The 24,743-nt window shown below is 33.2% G+C and overlaps 1 protein-coding gene across 1 annotated transcript; it reads right to left on the reverse strand.

Moving 5' to 3' along the window:
• Positions 1–7,580: 7,580 nt before the first annotated feature.
• LOC129220491 (cytadherence high molecular weight protein 3-like) lies at positions 7,581–20,220 on the reverse strand. The gene is made up of 5 exons (XM_054854914.1): positions 20,216–20,220; positions 18,700–18,975; positions 12,967–13,435; positions 12,017–12,141; positions 7,581–7,752 (listed from the first exon to the last, which is right to left on the reverse strand). The coding sequence occupies exons 1-5, from the start codon at positions 20,218–20,220 to the stop codon at positions 7,581–7,583; spliced, it is 1,047 nt and encodes a 348-aa protein (XP_054710889.1).
• Positions 20,221–24,743: the final 4,523 nt, after the last annotated feature.

The following is a 24,743-nucleotide window of genomic DNA, read 5'->3' on the forward strand; positions in this document are numbered from 1 at the left end:
CGAAAAATTTATAATCCCAGTAGTTTAGAATGCTATTACGTACTAATGAATAACTGTACCATTGAAATAGTTTTATATTCGTAAACAGATAAGACATATCATAAATTCAAAAACGGAATAGAAGGATCAACAGTCGGGGCCCATTCAAATTTTACGGTGTTCCTTGATTTAGAAAGGAATGAGCCCCGACTGTTACCTTTCTATTCTGTTATTGAATTTATGATATGTCTTATCTGTGTACGAATATAAAACTATTTCAATGGTACAGTTATTTAGTAGTACTTAATAGCATTCTACTGGTATTAAGTACAACTAAATTCTACTGGTATTATATATTTTTCTTTTTGGATTTTTTAGGGTTTTTTGTTTTTATTTAATAATTATTTTTATTTTACTTTTTAGTTAATTTTCATTGACTTAGTCATTAAGACTCGCAATCTTGTCATTTCATTGAGAGAGTTTGTATCGGAGGTTTATTATGTAACTTGCGCTGGTTTAAACTACTGATAATTAGTCCTTCTAAGGACTTAACTTGACTTAAAGCTACATGTGATTGACCTTTAGCAAATATGCGCGAACTTAAATCAACCACAACACAGCTATATAAACAGCCTGTATAACTCATGATGACGCGAGCTATCAAACATCATCAACCAAATCTTTCTCGCAAAACTAAAAAAGCCTGTCACGAAAGTACACGTCGCGAAACTCAGTCCCCTGAATCACGACAAAAACAAATGCAACATATTAGAGATGAAAATCGAATTAGTAGACTTTCTTTCTTTTCATGCTTATTCCACGGGTTTATAAACATTTAAAATACTTCTCTTTTCTTACAAAATAAAATTTTTACGAAATAAAATTCCGCAAATTAAATTTACAAATACGAAGACAGAAAAGGAAATAAAAATTAAGAAAATATTCACTTTTGAGTCATGAAATTTTCTTTCTCTCACAAAATCGTCAATTTTACTTATTTGATGCTGTTTTTTTACGGAGTTCTGAAACTTAAAGAAAGTATTCGACAAAATAAAGAGTTAACCTCAAATAATAGTGACCTATTCTGCCGTGCTAAGCACAAATGTCGTATCTACAGCTGAGCTCAAACTGAGAAACTGCTGTTTAAAGTTTTATGCCTTCATATGTTTGATTCAGATTCCACTTTTTTAGAATTTAAAAAAAAAGTCTCATTCACAAATGAGGATGTAAGTGGACATTTTCAAGTTTTGAGTAAAACACGTTTGAAGGTAACGTCCTAGGTAGGCTTTCATTGATTTTTGTTTCTAAATCAAAGTCGTACAACAGTACCTACCAGGGTTACTAGTACCGAGGTTCTACTATTTGTACTAGTTATCTCCAAATTTTTAATTTTGCATTTACATCCCTTTGCCTTTTGCATCAAATGTCAATAAAACATTGCATATCGTCACCTCAGAGCAACAGTAAGATATCTTAGCGCTATTTTTGGGATTAGATATTGTATTTAATCTATATCGTCGCCTCAAGTAAGAGTATGTTATAAAGAACGACCTCGTGACAGTAACTCAGTTTTATCAAATTGTTAATACGACTTTTGTGCTTAGCATGGCAGTGTTGTGCTAGTCTCATCGTTCTGATTAGTCATGTTAGAAAAATAAATTCGTTAAATAATTAAGATGCTTTTTAGAACCCCAAGAAGGCATTTGAACCTTCTGAGTCTTGGATGGAAGCTACTTCAAGGTCAAGACTTTGAGCCTTTTAGAACAAATAGTTACCAAAAGCATCCGAGATCCGACTTCCAACCTGACAGTTTTCAAGGAAATGCGAAATCTTTTCAAAACCTTTCTAATAAGCATTTCCAATTTCTTGTATTGCAAGAAATAAAGTATTTTAAATTAGACTGTTGAGAATGTTTTAAATGGAAACAAAATGCATCACCACACTTGAGGTTAGTTTTGAAAATTAAACTCTGAAGGCTTGCCAAAGATAGAGCCGCATATTTTCGGGCAGTTTAATATTCCCTTAGACAAACTTTGAAAAACCAAAATTTCTTCATACTACTGACATCAAAGTAGTTACAGTATACTCCCGATTATCCGTGTGCGGATTATCCGGTTTGGGGATTATCCGTGCATCATTTCGGAATCACACTTTTCTAAAGCTTCGATGATGTATCGATAATATCGATAACATCATTGAGGAAGTTAAAGAAATCGAAGGTTTCGAATCAGTTGACGCTGAAAATGTCGAAGAGTGGTTTAAAAGCGACGAATGTGAATCAGGATTTCAATGTCTAACTGACGAAAATGTCATTGAACTTGTTACTGAATCAAACGCAAGTGACGATACCGAAAACGAAGATGAAGAACATGGAGAAAATACAATTTCACATTCTACTGCTCTACAATCTGTGGAACATTTATTGGATTACATGAGTGAAAGAGGTTACGATTACGAGAAATAATTGCAGTAAGAAAAATTCGTACGGACATACGCAACAATTTAAACAAACAAAGAAAACAAAAATGTATCACCGATTTTTTAAGCAATGAATTTCGAAGAAAAGTTCCTGGTTTGTGTGAGTATTTATATATATATATATATTATTTAGTTTTTTCTAATTTCCCATTAAATAGTTACCCTTCATACTCCTTAAATGATTTTTCGGATTATCCGTGTTTTTCGATTATCCGTGTTACGCCGCCCGGTGATTAGCACGGTTAATCGGGAGTATACTGTATATGATTTACAAATGTGCACAGTTGTGAAATTTTACAGGGCCACCATTTTCGGTATCTCTAGTATTCGTTACTAAATGAGGAGTAATTTATCAAAAGGGAACATATTGTTAAGAGTTCCTCGATACAGCTTCAAACTTTCTTTAAATGACGACACAGTTCTTGAGAAAAGCACAGGAGATTTATTTACAGCTATGTGCAGGAAATGTAGTTACAACTGCTAAGTCAATCATCAGCAATTAAGCAAATATCAAATAACATCGTAAACTCAACGGTAAAACAGAACTTTGTAGGTAATCCTACAAAGTTCTACACATTTCACATATCTTTTTTTTTATTCCATTCCCAAACCTTATCGCTCGGAAATGGGGGACCGCATACTTCAGTCAAATGTTAAGGGGTTGTATGTACATTGCAAGAAACTATTTACAGCTTACGATACTAAGATAATTTTAGATGAAAGATAATGGAATAAACGCTAAATTTATCTAGATTACAACAAATTAATCACAAAAATAATTACTATTTACATAATTTGTAACAATATCCATTTTTTAGAAAAACTCATTTTTTGATATTTTCGAAATCTTTCAAATGATCTTTATCAAATCACTTACTTTCAAGAAGTCCAAACGTGGAAAATCCTATTTTATTTAAGGGTAAAGTGTGTTTTTTTTTAATTAAAAGGTAAGAAATTCGCCCTCCGCACGTTTTATTTTGAACAAAGGGGACACATCCTGCAAGAATCTGTAGTACGAAGACTTTTAGATTCAAATGAACGCATGTCCAAAATCTTCATATTTTAATCCATTACTTTTTAGTTTCATGTGCTTGGATAAGAGAACATGAGAAGGTGAAATATTAGGGTTTTGGTGAAATTGGAATTCTCGGCATTCAGGATTTCGTTCAAAACGTCACATATCCAAAACTAAGATGGCGATATCTCTTTGTGTAAAAAAAAAAAAAAATAACATTTCTTACTCTGGGCCATGATTTGCTATGCTTTTGTGCTCAAATCTGTATCCAGAGAAGTTACTAAAACTATTTTGCTCCTTACCCTAATTCGTTTCTCTTTTCCTGAACATTTTTCGAAAATGAATACGTTCCCTTTTGATAAATTAGTCCTCAAATGTAACAAGGCCAAGCTCCGACTGTAATGAAGGATCTCCTTGGTTGCGGGATCAAAGAGATCTGCTCGACAGTGGTGTTTGTTATTCATCTGTCGAATAGCTAACAATGTGAAGCAGATATAAAACTAAATCACGTGACTGAAGTTTCAGGATGTTGCTACTCTTCCTTCTACACGCTAAATACTAACTGAGGACTGATTTATCAAAAGGAAACATACATATTTTCCAAAAATGTTCAGGAGGTGAGAAAAATGAACTAGGGTAAGAGCTAAACAGTTTTATCAACTTCTCTGGGTACAGAATTGAGCACAAAATCACAGCAAATAATGGCCTAGAGTAAGAAATGTCTGCTTAAAAAAAACAAGGAGATATCGCCATCTTAGTTTTGGATATATTTAGTTTGGAACGAAAACCCGACTGTTGAAAATTCCAATTTCACCAAAACTCTAATATTTCACCTTTTCATATCCTCTTGTCAAAGTACATGAACCTAAAAGTAGTGGATTAAAATTTGAGGATTTTGCACATGTGTTCCTTTGGATCTAAAAGTATTCTTACTACAGATTCTTTGAGGATATGTCCCTTTTTATTCAAAATAAAACGTACAGTGGACTGACTTGTTACCTTTGCATCCTTGAATACAAGAGGGTTTTCCACGTTTGGACTTGAGTGTAAATGATTTGTTCAAGGTTGCCTTTACACGTATGTCACTGCTCCTTTTCGAAATGTTTTGCAAAATTTAACAAAACAAAGCTTTTACCTGCTGATCAAACGTTGTCAAAATAAATATCGTTGAAATTATAAAACTTTATATTTTAAATGAAAATAATCCAATATATAAGACTAATAGTAACATCAAAAGGAGTCTAGAGGAGATATTCAAAAACAAGAACTTTCAAGTGACATCGAATTAATGTTCCGATTTAGATTAAAAGGAACTATTTTAATGAAATTGGAATATAGTAAAATGTACTTTCAGTTTTAGTTTTCAACTTTCTTTTCTCAAGACGTGAATTTTAAAAAGTCATGTTCCTTTTTTCTAGAAAACTACTTGTTATATTACATTGAAAACTTCATTTATACATACTCATTATTATACTAAAGTGACATACGACTCGCTTTTCCCAACACAGCTATTTTTATGATTAAAACTGTTGGAACTTCTGTTTATTTCATGCTTTATTAAATTTTAAAGTCTCTTTTTAAAGAACTGCCTTAATTTCCATTGACTTAGATATATCTCAAAAACTCCGAATTTTGGTGGTCGGACAGGACTGTTTACCCACCGTTGCTATGGAATTTGCAAACTTCCAGTTAAGACTAGTATCTAAGGCTACCTTCGAAAACAGGCACCGGTACCACCGCAAGCGTTCGGAAACTATGTAGTCCCAGTACGTTTTCAAATAGGGACTAAGCCGTTTCGACCGCTTGCAGTAACACCGGTGCCTATTTCCGAATGTAGCCTAAAGTGGTGGGGGGAGGTAAAGTCGATTCTCTTTTTTCACTCCTTTTGATGCGACTGCTTAGTTACAAAATAAACATTAGTCTGCACCTAAAACTAATATATGTATATATTTCAGGCTGTAAGCCTTTCCATCTCATAGGTGGTCAAACACCAAGTACGAAAGAGCTTGGGAAGAAAAATACTAAACAATGTGCTGCAAAAATGACTGAAAAGTTAAGGCTGTCGACCAGAACCCTGGCAATAAAGCAAGCTGCGAGTTATGTGCACCCTTAAAAAAGGTGCACAAGTCGATGTTTTAAGAGGTTATAACCCCTACAACGAAAATGTTTGCTAGAGCATTTGCACAAGCCTAGCTTTATTTTGTAAGCTAATAGGAGTCTAATTTAGTTTTAAGTAGCAGGATTTTACAATTCAACTGAATATGGCTTATGCCTTGGAAATTAAATACTTAAGATTGATACTGGTTAAGAAAAAAGTCAAATGACACAAATTGCAGACATCTGTTTGCAAGTTGCTCTACTTGACGTTATTTCGTTTTACTCACAAAAGTATTTAAGGGGTCTAATGATCTTTAGCCTTCAAAATTATTGACTTTCTAGAAATATGTTAGGCATAAATTCTAAACAATTTGATACTTTATTTATTACTATACGCAAAAACTTCAAGTTATCGTAAAAAATGCGTAAACTTTCTCCATTAGATGTCAATAGCGGCTGTTTAGGCTTCTTTTTCTCAGGTTTCACGTGCACGATATTTCAGAAAATTTCTAATGTATTTCCGTAAAACTCGTTTGTGTGGTTTATTTGTGATCTGAACTTAATTTTTTTCAAATTATTTTTTCAATTTTATAACTTTCAATTTTATCTAAAATTTAGATTAATATCATAAAAATAAAGCAGACAAACATGCATAAATTTCACGGAAATGCATAAGAAATTTTCTGAAATATCAAACACGCAAAACGGGCATTTGAGAAAAAGTTTAAACAGTTGCTGTTGACAAATCTCTATGGGGAAAGGTTACGCATTTTTACGATAACTTGAAGTTTTTGCGTACGGTTATAAATAAGGTATCAAATTGTTCAAAATTAAATTATACATAACTTTATTTTTCCAGAAATTCGAAAATTTTGAATGTTAAGGGTACTTAAGACCCCTTAACTTAATACTGGTTCGTTTAGTCTGAGAGTTGTGACTTATGAAACTATCTTTATAGAAATAAACAAATTTCCTTTGCATGTTATTTGAAATAAGTTAGTCTTTATGTTGAAGAATCAAGTCTTGACAAACTTGTGAAATTCTCTGAATTTAACAAGAAACTGTACTACAATCTCATTTTATACCAGTTGCTAACTATTCAACTTTTAGAAATCAAGAATTGAAGCATTTTTGAACTGTGGAACCAAAATTCAAAGTAGCAAAATCCGAGTTTCCAGGATTAAAGACTTTAGTTTTAAAACTTCACTCCAATATTAAACTAGTGAGCCATTTCCGTTCACTGACAAATTCAAGGAAAAGTATGGATTGACAATCCCGTCTACCAGCTAAATGAAGGGTTAACCATTTGAAAATTAAAAATTCTTCCACAATTTCTTTCGATATTCGAAATTGAATCATGTGGTTCCGATAAGCGAAAACTTTACCAATTTTACTTCTTGGCGAGATCTGTGAAAACGGTAAGTGCTATGCGCGTGGGCTACAGTTTGAAGACATACCTTAACTACGAAAGTAGCCCATCTCTAATATTTATTATCCGAAAAAGGAAATACTATCAAAATCAAGTTTCCACTTATCAGAGCAACACTATGCAACATTGTAAACCGATTCACATGATACTGCAAGAGTTAAACGTAATGTCTAGAAAGAAATTACAAAAATTGTAAGCTCTGTATAATGTGAAGGAGAAATGTCGTATTTTACCAATGTCAGCATTGCTAGTAACAGTTAAGTGAAATTTTCAGACTCGAGTTTTAAATCAATTCTCAAACAAAGTTGGTAAAACGAAGTCTAATTTACTTTCAACTGAATCAAAATAAAGTTGGCAGATGTAATTTAACATTCCAGTTCACAAAAAAATAAGAGTTCACAAAATACTTAAACTAATACTCGATATGGTTTAAACTATTTTTAATGGTTTACCAACAGTAGTTCAGGGTTTTGTAACCGAGTCACTGTACATTAGTAAAGCCAAGAATTGACTTTATTTTTGAAAAGAAGGAACTAGATTTAGATTAAATATTTTATTAAAATGTTAGCTAAAATTTACATTTTATTTTTTCTTCTCGCCACTTAGTAATTTGAGAAGATCTTTATCCTCTTGGCCGATGAATTCATCCAACGGTTCAGCTTTTGATTTAACTTTTCCTTCAGCAAGTTTCAACATTCCTTTGCCAGCAATTAAAGCATCTACGGGTTTCTTAAGGCTTTCCTTCTTTATGTCTCTGAAAATAAAAAATTTATTTAGTTAAACTAAAAGAGCTATCTAAAACCACCTGCAAGCTTTTGTGCATTTAAGAATTCAGAAATGTTAAAAGTTTCAAACTTGAGCTACACAGGTTAATTTTTTTCCATCCAATGGACCTCTTGGTGCATTGTCAACTATGTACTCCGTAAAATAAAGTGGCAGTTTGATGCAATTTCATAATTTTTACTTTCTTCTATATCTAATACATAGAAGAAAGTATTGGATTCGTGCAAATTTTCAAATTTCGAATTTTGACGGATTCGAACGTTGAGGTGTGCTGAGTCCATTTCGACTATTTTTGGAAAATGTCTGTCTGTGTGTGTATGTATGTGTGTGTGTGTGTGTCACGTCTGTGTGTGACCAGTTTTTTGTGGCCGCTCTACAGCAAAAACTACCGCATGAAATCGAACGAAATTTGGTACACATATGTGCCCCTATGTGAACTTGTGCCCATTGGTTTTTGGCGCGAATTCCTCCAAGGGGGGTGGAGCAATGGGACGTTTTTTGAGTTACGCGTGCTTGCTATTCCTCAGGAAGTAACTGGCGGAATTAGACAAAATTTGGTCCATATGTTGCCATTAACAGGTGCTGATTCAATTTTGGTGTCAATAACTCAAACGGGGGTTGAGCTATAGAACGTTTTTTGTCGTCAATTGTGACTGCTGTATCTCAAGAAATAATGAACAGAATGAAAGAAAAATTTATCGGCAAGTAGTCCTTAGTGGGTATAAGAGCTGATTTTATTTTGGTGTCAACAGCTAAAAAGGGGGGTAGCGCAATCGCCCGTTCTTTTTTTCCATTGTGAGTGCCCTATCTCAAGAAGTAATGCTACGTTCTGGTTGAAATTTGGAATATATGTGAATCCATATGTAAACAGGCTTTGGTCCAATTTTGGCGCCAATCGCGCCAAGAGGTGTTGATTTTTTTTTGAATAAAAATAGCTTTATTAATGCAACAGTAAGAAAGATAAATCGTAATAGATTGTCGTCTGCGTATTTCTCGTGATTTTAATTGAATGGAAATGATCGGAAATATTATCTCAATGACTTAAAATTTTTAACTGTTGCCACCTTATGTTTGTTAACAAATAAAATATTTGTAATTAATTCAAGCAGGGCTTTTAAAATAACTTTCAATTTTCGCTCTTTGCTTTGTTTTTGCAATAATTCAGACATTGGGATGGTAGTCAAGTTTTTGCATGTGTCATTTTGTTTTTGTTGGAAATATTGCTTCCTCGTCAAGCATGGGGAGGGATCAGAAAAAAAAAAGAAAAATATAGAAGAAAGTTTCGTGATGGCCACAACATACTAGTTTGAATTGGATTGATAAATTCCGTAACTTTACAAATTTTGTCAATTTGTCCCAACGTTCGTTAGAATCAGGGATATTAGTTAAATGTGCCTAATGCATGGTGAAAACTTTAGAAGATTTAACATGGTCAATTTTCCCGATATTAGTTAGAGTCAAATTTACTCTTGACAAAAAATAAGAAATCTAAATGTTGTCATCTCACTTTCACGGAACTTTGGGGACTATAAAGGCTGAACACGAAGAGAATGCCAAGCAACACTTGCAATAGGCAGAATCTTCCAGAAAGCACCGAATAGTAAGGGGCATTAATTCGCTAAGTCTATTCCAAAGAGATGTTTTTGCTTCAAGGTCATCCGACCTTTCATGGTCATGCAATACTATTGTCTAGGAAAGTACGAAATATTAATTCAAAGCACTAATATCTTGTTTTCTTAAAATCTGTAGTCACTTGCCGAAAATCTTGTAAGAGGATTCGATGAACTCGATTTCCAATAGATCTTTTAAGCTATAGGTATGCCACAGGCGAGAGCAGGCAAGTTACGAGAATAAAAGTAACAAATTAAAAAAACATATCACTTTAAATACTTTTAAAACTCTATAAATTTATAAAATTTAAACTAGTAATTGGAAAAATTTAATAGGCAATCATTTTTACAGCTACGAAGAGTGCAATGTCAAGATTATTCCAATGATTGTTAAAAACTGCTCCGAACTTGTTTGGCGCCATAAATTTTTAAATTCATATTAAAATATAATTCCGTATAGACATCTTTAGATTAAAAACAGGAAATTTTATTTCAGATTAGTAGGTAGTCTGGAAATATTAGGAAAGCTTGGTGTGTTTATGCTAATGGAGTTCAATATACGACTCCAGCTGTTTTAAATGCAGCCGTAAATCTTCAGGATCAAGTTTATATAAACACTCTTCAAGTTAAAATGAATACCTTTTTGCACAAAAAAGGTCAGAGCTAGTACTAATTGTCCCAATTCAGTTCTAGAATTATCAATTTATCTTCTTGGAAGTAAATCTCGTTTCTATTTCCTCTTTTCAGCGTTCAGTGACAAATGGGTGGCATTTGCGCCGATTTGAATAAATACCTGTGAAAAACTTCAACTCTGCACAAATAACTAATACTACTCTAAAAAGATTGAAACATTCTCAGTGTCCGAGTTTAACTTATTGGACTCGCACTATACAAAATACTCATCTACATAAATTTTGGGCAAAAATATCACCAAAACAAAATGTTAAAGCTTACAAGGTTCTGTCGACCTCTATTTTATGATTCTCGAAACTTAACTGGAAGCTCCAGTGAAAGACTAAAAGTAATAAAACAAAAAGTTAGCGTTTTGGTAAAACTAAAGTCGCACAAGTGACTGTTTAAACTCTTCCACGTTGATCACAATCTTTCCACTTGTTCCATGACATTCAGCTCAAATGCTGACTGCTAGAATTAAGTTTGAAAGAACGCACTATAACTTTTACCCTTTCATATCTACCGCAATACTGAAGACTTTAACCAATTTTACAAAATTTAAAAGTATCGTGAGTATTTTACAATGCAACTTAGGTTTCCTTCTAATTCATTTAGCCACTAACCGCAAAGATAAAATTTAATGGATTAAATTTTTCTTCAAACTCCGTACATACATTATCATAATCAGAGTTTTCACCTAGTATCTTATTTTTTTTAATTTTACAACACCCGATTGTTTCTAGTCTAACTTTAGGTCAACTGAAGTGTCAAATCGGCAACAGTATTGAGCTGTCCATGACAGAAACCTTATAAGATTAAATAAAGTATAAGAAAAGGACCATTGAGAAAAAATAAAGTGAAGTGAAGACTCGCGAAACCAAGACCACAAGTCACGTGATATATTTTAAAGCAAAGCATTGGAAATCAGGTTTCCCTTGCTTCATGCAAAACGCGCCAGCCATTCGTTGTCGAGTCTCGTGACTGAGGCTATGGGTTAGCTTTTGCTAAGCCAGTGATTAAACTTGCCCCCTCCATTGTAATTCCTGCTCTAAGCAAAAGACTAATGTCAAATGGTACTGAAAGTTACCTAATGTTAAAGATTTCATAAATATTAAAATGAAAACTATTTTGCTCATAACAGAGCTCTAGTTTCTGCGTATCGACAGTAAATTGTTGGCGTGACCTTTTTACCCAAGATACGCCATATATTAAGCGATATCTGGTGGACCAGAACACAAAATTTGATTTTAGACTATACCAGAAATCATGAAAGAAATAAAGTTACGAACTAAGAAATTACTATTCGCTGCTTTGTATTAGTGCGATTGTTTTAATGAAAACTGCAATTTTTCACTAAATGTGTTACTACCTGCAGCGAAAAAACTGAAGCAGTAGTTCAACTTTATCTGATTGTCCCACGACTTCAGTTCGCTGCCATAAAGTAAAACTGTTTCGTGTTTGCTTAGGATGGTTTTAGAACATTGTTTTTGGCTCATAACTTTGAACATAACTTCGGCCTCATGGGGCAACTTCGTGAGGTCGCAAATGACCGGCGGACAGCAAATTGCTAACTGGACTGATACTACATCTGAAGTAAAGCTTACATTAATTGGTTTACTACGATAAATTTCATTTAGCAGTACTTATGGCGTAAGTTCCCGTCGGATTCTTGCCATATTGACCTAAGGAAGAATTTCTACTTGTGAAACCTGTAAAAGTTGACCACTATTTTCCGGTTAGATTCTATATAATTCAACTTCTATAAGTTGAGCACCTGCTTAAGTTTATCACTGAAGTATTGCACCACAAGTGGTCAACTTACACAGGTTTCACTGTATTTTGACCCATCATACGTTACTGTCAAATCAAGAGAAGTAATATTGGGTCACTTATGATCCAAGTTTTGGATTACAAGAAATTCGTGGTTTTTACCAGTAAACTGGTACTACTTACGGAACATCGACTTGCATTGGAGTCTTCACATAACTTGTTGTGACATGTGGCACTTTAATTGGGACATAGTAAGGTTTAGGTACCTTAATTATCTTCTTGATGGGAATAGGAATGAACTTTGGAACCTGAAAAAGATACGTCAACATTAGTTCTAAAAATAGCAGTCTAGTTAATGATATCGCATGCTGATATTTAATTACTTCTTTTTTCGAATTCTTAGTTTAGAATTACTAAATTGTGAAATTTCGCATTTAATCTCTTTTACTGCAATTTAATTAAACTTTCATTAAAATCTATCTAATTTCATAGACTTTTTATGCACATTTGGTATAAATATCTATTTGAATTGAGTAATGTACCTAAAATTCAAATTTTAGGAATCCACCCGGAGAAAAATGAAGTTTCCAAAAAACGAGTACATTCATGATTTTAAATTTTCTTGAAACTTCGTTTCAAACATGCGTACCCATGTTTTCAAATAGTGTGCTGAATTATTTCACTCAAAAACAAGTACATACTCTGTTTTGTAATTATTACAAATTCAAAAATGAGCACATACCTCAAAAGTGAGCACACATGTTATTCGAGTATTTGAATGTTTCAAATTTAAATACTACGTAGTCTGAGCCATTTAACCTTTGAATATGTTCAAATTAAAACACTTTTTCGGCATTTTTGAAACTGTTTAGAGTGCAACAGAACAGCGCATTAATAGTAATTTTAATTTCATAACTGGTGTGGTTAGCCACTATATGCTATGGGCATGAAAATGCCCAAAGATGACAGTCTAGTTAACTGTCAAAAGTTAAGCTAATTTCAGCTGAACTGAATTTTTACAGCGCTATACTCTGAATCTGAACTTTTAAACTAGAGTTTTGAAATTAATGTCATATTCAGAACTTGGACTCTTTAGTAAATTCAGTAGAAATAACCTTTAGAAATCTGCTTACCTTTTTCGGTATTGGTATAGGTATGTATTTCTTATAGGGCACTGGTTTTGGCACTGGAACCTTGTAGAATTTCGGAACTGGATATGGAATGCCAATTGGAATAGGCTTCTTGACCGGCACAATTTTGGGAATCGGGATAGGCTTTGGAATCTTGACAATTTTAGGAATAATTTTCTTCACTGGAACTTTGATGGGAACCGGAATAAACTTGGGGACTGGGATTGGTTTGATTACTGGATAAAACTTGGGGATTATCACTTTTTTCGGAACAGGAACTTTGTGATAAACAGCAACTGGCTTTTCAATTACATGCACAATAGGTTTCAACTTATGAACCTTCTTCTTGGCAACTGCTTTTACTTTTAAAGGGGCAACAACTTTGGCTGCTACAACCTTAGGTAGTATTACTTTCTTTGCTATTATCTTCTTTCCTATCACCTTCTTGGCTACAGCTTTCTTCAGCACGGCTCTGAAAAGAAAATACAGCTTGAGCTTAACTTTTTAAATTTCATTTGCAAAGAACAAGACGCACTCTTGAAAAAGGAAAATAAAGATTTCCTCCAGCAATAAAGATTATCTGAGGAACCACGAAAAATTTATGGAAATTTAAATTTATTGAAAAATTCATTAAATTTAAAGGGTCACATATCCTTTGACATTTTTTAAATTTAAAATGTCACTTTTCTTTGAAACTATTACATGCATACTTATTTCGTAATCCATTTTCAAAATTTTTAAACATTACCTGCTTTTTAAAATTGCAAACATTTAGGAAATTCAGTCTTTTAAATACCTAAGGCTTTTGTTTCTGTACTAATTAAATTTTTTTGATAAACGATCACAATAATCTAAAAATCTGTGCATTCATTTGCTTTTGTGTTAATTAGAAAATTTGTGACAAATTACGCAAAAACTTGACTCTTTAAAAAATTTTTTTAAAGATATAACGTGCTCTAAACATTTGAGTTGTTTATAAAATTACTATCCAATGCATTGTTTCGTTAATTATTTCATGCTAATTGCAAAAAGTATTACTTTAAAGCTATAACTTATAGAAAAAATCCTTAGGGATCCTAATGACATGAAAACAAAAAAGAGATCAAGAAAAACCAATTTAAACTTTCTTTTGTGCAAGAAAAAATAGCGAGCACGCCCTAAAACCCCTCATAACTTTAAATAAATAATTGAGCTAAAGCAACGAAACTTTTTCCCTGTTTTTGGAACAATTTAGTTTTGAAATAAGCAACAAAAAGTTTTGATCTTTTGAGGTACTGTGGCGCCTTAAATGAGTAGAATTGCTACATATTTTATCGTTCGTCAAAAAATGTCAAGCTAAATTTGGCAAACTTTTTCCTACATTGAATTGAGAGAAATTTAAGATCAATTTAACATCGCATTACAAAAAATCGATGTTCTAATAATCTCAACTTTTGTACCATGTAATTGGAACAGTGTTTACAAGTACAGTGCTATGAAGGACTCCTGGATTATCTTGCTAATCCGCAGCCTTTTGTTTCAAAAACAAGATTACTGATAGAATGATTAGTTGAAGACTGTATGCCAATTCTTTTGTGAATAACTTAATTTAAATTTCTAATCTTAATTCTGAAAAGGAACTTGGGGAAAACTGCCCAAGCAGTGTTCAGCATCGCAGGCTTTACAGGAAATTGTATGTTGAATACAAATGAAATGAATCTGTAGATTCATGTTTCTATAGAATATCTTTTCTCGAAACTGCGAATAAAGCCAATATTTTTAAATGCAACCAGTGAAGTGTTTCTACCAATCTTTAATATATTGAAATATGTGTTCATTATAAACTGCGAACACTCCTCTGAAAATTTTCCCGTTTTAAAACTTAAATTTTTATATTTGTACACTAAGTCTGCTATTAAGTGACTGTACTTGCACTTTTCCTGGTACTGTGTTTTGAAAGTAATGCAAATAGATTAAAATCAGTAAAGGTTTAGTAAGGATAACAAGTATTTTTCAGAGAGATGATACACCTTAGATACATTTAAAAATTACATTTTAAAAACTTTTCAATGTTAAGTCGTTTTATCTTAAGCATTTAAGTCAAAGCCTTTAAAAGTTTTATTATAATCTTTTAATTTCGAAAACTGAGCTTAAAATTTCGTTCCGAAAACAAGACCTAATGTGGACAGAAAAGCTACCGAGTTAAGATTTGAGAGGTATCTGAAATGAAAGCTCAATAGGCTTTGTTTGGCCACGTGGCTCAGTTCTCTAGATTTGCCAAGGTTACCGAGTACCTACACTGTAAAAAAAACTAAATTTTGAAGAAGTTATCCGTATTTTTTTACAGAAAAAACTGTTCGTAATAAAATACAGGATTTCTGTTTTTTTTTGAATCTGTAACCGGTTATACGTTGTTTTTCTTCGAATCTTCGAAATTTCGCCCGCGTGTTTGGATTTTGGTTCTCGTGCTCGAGTTTTTGATCTTATATTTATTTAAAGCGAGTAAACCTTAAATCGTTTGCAACTTCCATTTCATTGCATCGTAATCAATATTTTATTATGTTTTTTTGTCATCTGTTACAGAGGCATGTTCGGAAATTTACCTTTGTATACATGTATTTCGTAGTAGTATAGTAAATATTGAAATGGATTTATGAAAGTATAGTTTCATTTTTTAATCTTCATAAAATAAATCAGCTTGAATAAATTAAAATACGGAAGATTTCTGTAAAATAAACGGAAGAAAACTGGCGTCCTGGCTGACAGTTTTTTTCTGTAAATTTTACGGATTTTTTTTACAGTGTAGTTTGTGGTACTTCGTGTAGAAACCAGAATTGACTTAAAATTCAAATGTTTTAGAAAACATCTATGACGAGTTCAGCTTTAGTGAGCATTTATAAGTACAAAATGTTAAAAGGAAAATTAAATTCAGGTGCATGATTTATCAGATGCGTTAAGCATGAAATTTGTCGGAGTTTGACGCAGTAATGCAACGCTGGATAACGCCTAACGTAATTTAAGCACACAACCTAGTACAATTCTTATTATCAAGACATGAAAAGTTTGAACAACGTTGTTACATTTGTCTAACTGGTGTAAAAATATATCTATTCCAGATAGGACTTACGGAAAAATATTTAAGCAATTAAAAAAGTTAAACAAGAATTTAAACACAACGCTGGTCGCTACTTTGTAAAACACTAATAAGAGTTTATGAATGTTAAAACTGCATGTTTTGGGTGCAAACATTATGCTAACAAACTTCCAATGTTTTCAAAAGCGCTGCTTTTAAAACACATTGCTTTTAAAAGCAGCGCATTGTAAAAAACAAATTGCTTTTAAAACATTGAACATAAGTTTGAAATTTACGAGTTGTTTTTTAAAATTAGAAAGTATGCTTAAGCGTATTAAGCATTACTAGCTTTGAAGTTCTGAATAATTAAATATTGGCTTCTACAACCCACACTAAAAGGAACGGACTCGTTAAGCCCAGTTATAAACTTGGGCCAGTTTGAAGACTAAGTTTAAAATTCACTGCGAAAGATTTTACCGAATACAGAATTTTAATGATTCGTGTACATTTTTATACAAGAATAGCAAACCATGACACTTCGTTTCACTTAGTTTAGCTTGAGTGAAAGAATTTGATTGCTTTAAAACTAGAACTATATTTATAAAATAAAGTTTTAAAGCATGTCTAACTTTAAAACTAGGTTCAAGGATAATGTTTTGCGAAATAATCTGACGTTAACATTCAGTCTAATAAATTATTTTCCTGAAGAACTAATAAGGCACTAAAACTTACGTTATGGAATCTAGACGTTACGAAATTGTCAAGACTTTAAATTGAGGATTGAAGTTTTAAAGTAAACTAATACAAGAGTGCCTTAAAAATTCGGGATTGGAGTACGCGTAATCTAACCAAAATAACTAAACATACAAGCAAAGTTGGAAGACTTAAAATTCTAAAATGTTTAGTTAACTTCAGAAACTCATTGTGGCATTAAGATTTTAGTATATACAATGAAAAATTTGTTGGTGTGTATAAGTAAAAATGTATGGCCTTCCCTTTTCGGAATTTTACAGAAGTTGCCAAAACTAAGAAATACCTTTATGAAATTAAAATGTATTACAATGTTAAATCTCAAACTTACCGAGATTTACAATTTCGGGGCTGCAAGACATTCCTTTTCAATGCAGAAGAGTTTTTTTTCCACAATATAAGTTTTCTATAATTTACAATACTAATCTAATACATCTACAGTATTAGTGCGGGAATAGCAGTTTCTACAACTTCAGAAATAGCTTCCAAACAATGACTACAGTATTGTTTAACTAAACTGTACGAAATGTTAACGTTTTGTTGTAAAATAAAGATCAATACTTATTTCATAACCCATCCGGGAGAGTACAGCAGACAGCACTGATCCTTTCAAAGATCAAATTAAAGTGAAGTGACAAAAGTTGGCTTGCAAGTCCTAAAGTTACGACTGTGCATAACTTTTACCATCTTATGTCTGGCATAAATTACTGTGTTTAAAATAACAATTTTAATAGTTTCATTACTACTAATGAATTCCATATCTTCAGTATTTAGAAAATATTTTTAAAAGTTTAGTTTAAAGATTTGTGTTTTGATCTAATGTTTTCCTGGAGGTGAGGAAGAGTTACTATCAAGTTGATTCTCAATTTGCTATAGGGGAAGGAAAAGACTTAATATGGTACCTGTTCCCGCGAAACAGCGGTTGCGTTAATAAACAATTTACTATACGTCTAGTATTAGAAACTAATTTGTTTTGAAAAAGCTTTCAAAAATATAAGTTATTTCCAACGTAATTTGGAAAAACTAAATCTAAAGCAGAAGTTTCATCCACATCTTTAAATCGAAGGAAGCTGTCAAAGCACTCGGATATTTAGTTCTAACAACTTGAGATTGAATGAAAGCTAAATAACTTTATATTTATTAATACCACTTTAAATTCCACTAACTAAGTAGAATTCAGTAGTTTATCAAGAAGCATTAAAAGTTAACATTATGAGGAAAGGTTTTAGAAAGACAAATCGCAGTGATTACAATAGAGAAATACCAATTGTTTCCTTATTAATGTAAATTTAACTTGACACTTAAGCACCTACTAATTATCAAAACTTAATGCTGGGACTTTGTTTAAATTCACGACCAAATTGAGTGAAGGTGTCCTGCGTATTTATAGGTACCCTTTAATGGTAAATTTAAAAGGGAGAGAATTTGCATTTTATGCCATAACATCCTGGCAAGACTAATTTAAAGTTCACAAGAAGTAAAATAGAAATGGTGTAACACGTTAAACCAAATTAAGCACTTTACTTTGAATCTAAAAATTAAGAATATACTACCGTGCTAAGCGCAAAAGCAGTTTCTGTATTCGAGTTGCTAAATGAGAAATTGCAGTTGTACTTTTTGCGCCATGTATTCGATGCGGAAGCAACTTTTTCAGAATTTAAAAATATTCACCATTTACAAAACATTAGGTATTCTATGTGACAAAAAATCACTTTGTGACAGTAACGCAATTGATAAAAAGTGCAGATAAGACTTGTTCTTAGTATGACAGTCTAGTCTAATTTGACCAGATAAACCCTGTCTGCACAGAATGAAACATTCATACACATTTAAAGTCTCACCAATCACAAAAGTTTTGTTATTTAGCAGTTGAGGGCAGTGCTGTTTCTTATACTGCTAAAGTCTATGAAATTTGGAATCCGAGTAAAACTTACTTTTTCACCGGAACTCCTAAGCCTGGTACTGGTACTCCCATCGGAACAACATGAGACTTCAAGCCCTCGCCAAGGCTGAACTTCTCCTTTAAATCAGGTTCTTCCTTCTCTTTCCCGAATTCTTCAGAGTCCGGAAGTTTCCCATCATTTTCCATCAAGTTATCAAGAAAATTTGGCGGTAGCGACTTTAATATATCATCTACATCTTCCCCCAGCGCAAGGCCGATTGAGAGCAGGATTATTAAAAACGTGGAAAACTTCATGATGGGAAAAAGCCTGGAATAAAGTGAAATTGAAATTTTACAGAAGCTTAAATGTATTAATGACAGCGTTAATTACGCAAGTTTAAATCAGATCAAAGCGAGATCCAAGTTGGAGAAGCTAGAAAAGCGGACATTTGTTTATACTAAAAGTCTAACAGTTGGCTCTGTTTAACTACTTTCAAGGGACCACAAAAAATAGTTTTTAAGTAGAAAGCGTCCTTAAATAGAATGCTTTTAACACTACAGTGGACCATTTGGGACCGTGAAAAGCCGTCGTTAAATAGAGAGTCTTTAAATAGAGCGTCGTTAAACAGAGAGCCAACTGTACTTCCTTTTTTTGAAAAAGAAGTTAACAGTTACCTTTAGTTTCACAACTAAAAATTTTGGAACAGTAATTGGGACGGAAAAGTAGAGATACTATCTTGTTAGATAGTAAACCCTACTTAATTCAACTCAAGTTTAAATGCCAAGGTTTTAATTAACAGCAAGGTTAAGGTTAAATATTTAATTTTGTAAAATTGAAGATTAGTCGTAAGAACGTAAACACTATTCAAGAACTGGTTAAACTGACCAAATTCCACGAGAGTGAAATAAACAAAAGTGAGGTTAAGCATAAAAAAGCACTTTCAAATCTCTTGTAAGTTCAAGACTGTTCATTACGAGTACTGTATTAAATAATAAATACGAAAATACTAATTTCTTTGCACCACAAAGTTTTAAAACTGTACAGTTTTCTTGCCATTGTACTAAATGCGTAAATTTCATTCAGTACAGCAAAATTAAAGATACTTTAAGAAAAGAGTTACCGTAAGAGAAGACTTTAATGAAAAAAACCAGCGATGCTACAGATAAAGTCAATTAAACCATTTTATTTAAAGTACTTAAATTTAAAAGCTAATTTGGGTAGAATTAAATTTCTATAAAACTAGCTAAACCAGGCGCATTTATTTATAGTCATTCAGACACGTCAGAGTTTCATTTTTTATGCTTTTAAGAAACGGTAATTTTCCCTAGATTCTTTATTTCAGAAAATCTAGATTAAGAATTCCTACTTCAATATCTTGCATAAGTTCTAGCACAAAATGCGACCACTTTAAAATTTTAAATTCCACAATTAAGCTCTAAATTGGAATTTTCGTTTGTAAAGTTCGAAAAGAAATCAAAGTAAAAACATACAGCTATAATCGACCACTTTTTTTTACACCGAAAAGGTTTTGAATGTAGGAAAAGACTTTCTATCATTAAACACTTACCCCATCGTAAAAGAAAAATCAGCATAGATCACGCTGTTAAAAGCCTTTTTATAGTTGAGTTGCACCACTACGTAGATAGAATCATCGATTTAAATTTGCATAGAAGCTACAAAATGAAGGAATGGTTAAAATTTCATTTTCTTTCACCGTTTAAAAACTATACATTAAAATGTTGTCTATTTTAGTTGAAGCACTTATAAGAAATTTTATTTATTTTGTAATTTTTGGACTCATATTTTTTTGAATTATAAGACTACGTTTACGCGAGATGAAAATAATACTGGTAAAACGAAAAGAGTGAGCCCATGCGGTTCGAGGGGCGACAAGCGTTTGCTCTGTCAGCTGCCTGAGTGCAGTAAAAGATTTCGTGGGTTCGATTCCCTACGGTTCCTTGAGTGTTATATCCTTCTCTTTATAATGGTAAATTTCACTTCATATGTATCCGGATACAAGGCGCTTTGTCCGTAATCCTCTGATGGTTGTGAAACTGTTCAGCCTTTTGTATAATTTTGTAGCACAGTAGATCTTTGTACAAAAGCATGTCAGGATCTCAAATTTTGACTACAATAGAATATTTTTAAAGGATAAAAATGAACATGTAAAAATAATGTTTTGCAGTTAAAAAACTAAAATAAGAAAATAACTTGTAGTAAGTTTTAAAAGTCAATTGATTTTTTTTTTTACAATGCAAATTTAAATACTAACAGATGCTTTTGAAAAACATAAATTTTCCGGAAAATAAATTTAGTTTACAATTGAAAATTCATTATTTTATTAAATGTACATCTTTGTTGTTAAATCTGTTACCATTCTTTGCAAAAGTCCTGAATTTCTGGCAATAGCTTCCCGATCAAGCAATTTTTTAAGCAGGGGCCGTGGTAGCCCGATCGGTAGTGTGTCGGATTCGAAGCCGGAGGGTCCTGAGTTCGAACCTCGATGGTCGAAGACCCACCGTCGTCATTAAAGGGGACTGGGCGACGTTAAATATGCTCGTGGTCTCAATGTCCTCCAAGTGAAACGATACCTCTGGTGGTGCTAGCACCAGGTAGCTATTAGCTCCTGGTCTAGTTCTAAATTCTCATTAACTGTTCGATCCGGTGATGGTGCTGCCATCTATCGGTATATAAAATAATGGAGGCAAGGCTCTTAGTATGCAGTCCTCGACATAATACAGTTGTAGTCAGTTGAGACTCTGAATAGGAACAGGAATAGTAATTTTTTAAGCAAAAAATTTCTATTGGTGTAGTTAGTATCTGTCATCTGCTCTAAATACGGGTCTGTCTTTATGTTTCTTAGAAGTTAGTTTTTGAGGCAGAACAGCTGTCAGCACAGGCAGAGGAATAAAACACGTCGTCATTTTAGAGCTTACGTATTTAGACAAAAGAAAAAAAAAACCTTCATTGTCGGCTCGATTAACAGAAACATCGGTTAATCGAAGCTCGGATAATCCAGGTTCTAGTGTAAATGAGAGTATGCGGCATTCATTGGAAAAATATTTACAAGCAAAGGAGAAAAGTAAATCGAAAATATTGTTTAAACTTGGAGAAAGAAGACTTAATATTACAACTTAGGTGCTTGGGAAGTAAGAAAATTGTGCTGTTCTGACTCAGCAAGTTGATGATGTGTCTTACGAACATTGTGACAATTGCACCATTCCGAATTGTTCACCGTGAAAAATGATTACAAGGGTAGGCCTATATAGCCGAAAGGCGAGAAGCGCTTGTTCTGATAGCTGCCTGAGAGCAATCGCAGACTTTGGGAAGTTAATTCTCACCAGTGTTAATTCCCCACTGGGTGTTATTTCTTTAGTCCTTTAGTTTGTTCATTGATTTGAAAACGTTTTTGCTCAGTTTGTATTTGAAAAATATGATAAAGCTCTACGGGAAACTTTCCGAAGATGTTGATTGGATGGTCTCGAATCGCAACGCAAAGGTCTTACTCAGGCTCGAATTTCTGTGCTACAGTAACGAAAATAGGAATTGAAACTGTTGAGGCGCGATATACAATTTTCATTTTTAATAATATTTGTTCTGTAATTAGTACACAAATGCAGGGTAGTCATAATTAGAAAATCCACTTTAAAATCAATATCTTGACGTACTCAGCACCAATATGGAATGGGCTCATTATGCATAGAGCTCAATAAAGGTTTGTACTTGGGCTCTTACGAAACGAAATTGCACTTGGTGTTTACTTTGCCGAGAGTTCCCGTGCCAAATAGGCAAATATGCGGCATGGGCGCTGACAATTTTTTGCCTATCTAAAATCCACCATCTGAACCCGCAACCTATGGCGTACAAGGCCAACTTCTTACTATACGCCGTCTAGCAGGGGGGGGGGGAACAAAATTAATACTTTGACAAGTCATATCTCTAAAAATGGCTACACTAAGAATCAATAACAGATTTGACAGTTTTGAAAAATTTATTCTTAGAAAAATAAATTTCTAATAGTAAATCAATGTCAAAACCGTGACCGACAATATGTTCTATCGCATTTAACTCGTGCTTAAGGTTCTATTCATATATATATATATATATATATATATATAAATATATATATATATATATATATATATATATATATATATATATATATGATAGCACACTTTTTGCTTCCTTTTACAAAAAAGGAAGTATTGTATTCGCGAAACAATTTTCACTCAAAAATCGACCTTGATTTCCATTTTGCTCACCCCCGAACGAATGTTGAGTTTTTTTTTCGACCCGAGCACACGTGCATATATATATATATATATATATATATATATATATATATATATATATATATACCTAAGAACGTATAGACGCCCGAAATATCCATTTTGACAATTCCCGATTTAATTACAACGAGTTTTCTCGTGACGTCTGTATGTAAGTATGTATGTGCGTATGTACGTATGTGGGTATGTGCGTATGTGCCTATGTATGTCGCATAACTCAAGAATGGCATGTCCTAGAAAGCTGAAATTTGGTACGTAGACTCCTAGTAGGGTCTAGTTGTGCACCTCCACTTTTGGTTGCATTAGGGTTTCTAAGGGGGTGTTTTGCACCTTTTTGGGGGGAAATCATTGTTAATTTCGATGCAAAGTCCAGTGTTGTTATGATTTGACGGTCACTTGGCGATATATCGTCCGTCTTTTGGTCACCAAGTTTTGTCGCCAACTTGGCGATTTTGTTTTTAATTTTTAAATCTGATTTCAATTTGGCCACTTTTGGTGATATTTAGAGAGCTAACTATTGAATCACATTAAAATTGCCAATAATGGAGAAATAACATTAAATTGGTATAAAAAGGAAGTCATGTGATGCACATACCAGCTCGTTTCAACAAATTTGGCGTGCTGTGTCACAAAGTGTCGCATTTCACCCACCTCTTCCCCTGCCCTTGTCACACGTCACTCTGTTTTTCATAAGCATAATGTTACAAGTAAGCGAGGGGTGTCTCTCTTCTTGCTGCACCTTCTCTTCCCCTCGTCCTAAACTGTCAAAATTTTACAAATCTTTCTCTCCCATCAATGCCTGACATCACATGTGAACGACGCCTAATTTCTAACGAAAGAAGAGACAAGCTTAAGATGGATTCATTGTAATTGACATCGAAGAAAATGTCAAATGGTGTCACCGCAGCGATTATCAACCTTTCAGCATTCGTGACCCTTAATTTTGATCACTTCCTCTCATAAAAAACATAAATAGTAATGTATTGGGATTATTTTGACATTAAGAGTAACCTACGACCTTAAATAAAAATCTGCATTAAAACTATCGATAATTTTATACATTTATTTATTTTTTAAAAAGTAAAACTAATGAGGTCCACAATTTGAGAATAACTACTTCCCCATACGTCAGTTATGCTTTTGCGGGTTTCGAACAGGATTCCCTTTTTTTTCTCCTATCAAGAAAAAGGAAATGGAAGAGGAAGGAAAGGAAAAAGGAATATACGCAGTCATAAACGATGGAAATACAGTTTCAAGTGTTTTCTTTACGTTGCTCGTGCAATCGGGTCAATTACATTTTTTATGCATTGGAATAACGTTGATAACTCGGCCGTCAGTTTCGGGGGGGGGGGGCAGGGGAGGGTCCAATCATCCTCCTCCCTGGCTCTGGGAGATCAATGTATTTACAGGTAGATAAGGTTGCGTACCTTTTGCTGTTTTTTGGTAAAATTTACGTTCAGTAAACCTTTTGCACAACTTACATTGGTAGAATTTACATTTACTGTACAATTTACTCTTGATTACAATTTACACTTTGTCCCCCCTGGAAATATTCGAAACGACGAGCCTGCGTGGCAGGAATGATTTGCTACGTTTAAATATAGGCCTTGTTATCAGTATTCCTGAAAAATATCTGAACCGTTGGTTCACAGTAAATTGGTGAAAACTTACCCCTTAATGTTATAACGCTTTTAGCCTAAATTTAAGCTATCATCATTAAGACTTTGTTTTTTTATACTATGAGTCTGCAAAATAAAAATCTGGTTTATGTGCTTATGTCGCATGATATATTTCAGGATTAATCTC

Source organism: Uloborus diversus, chromosome 1 (assembly GCF_026930045.1).
Source record: "Uloborus diversus isolate 005 chromosome 1, Udiv.v.3.1, whole genome shotgun sequence".
In the NCBI taxonomy this organism is placed as follows: domain Eukaryota; kingdom Metazoa; phylum Arthropoda; class Arachnida; order Araneae; family Uloboridae; genus Uloborus; species Uloborus diversus.

Coding starts and splice junctions, on each gene's coding strand:
- LOC129220491 (XM_054854914.1), bottom strand. Junction 13,436..18,699: donor TTAGGAGTTCCGGTGAAAAA/GTAAGTTTTACT, acceptor TTTTCTTTTCAG/AGCCGTGCTGAAGAAAGCTG. Junction 12,142..12,966: donor CTATACCAATACCGAAAAAG/GTAAGCAGATTT, acceptor TATCTTTTTCAG/GTTCCAAAGTTCATTCCTAT.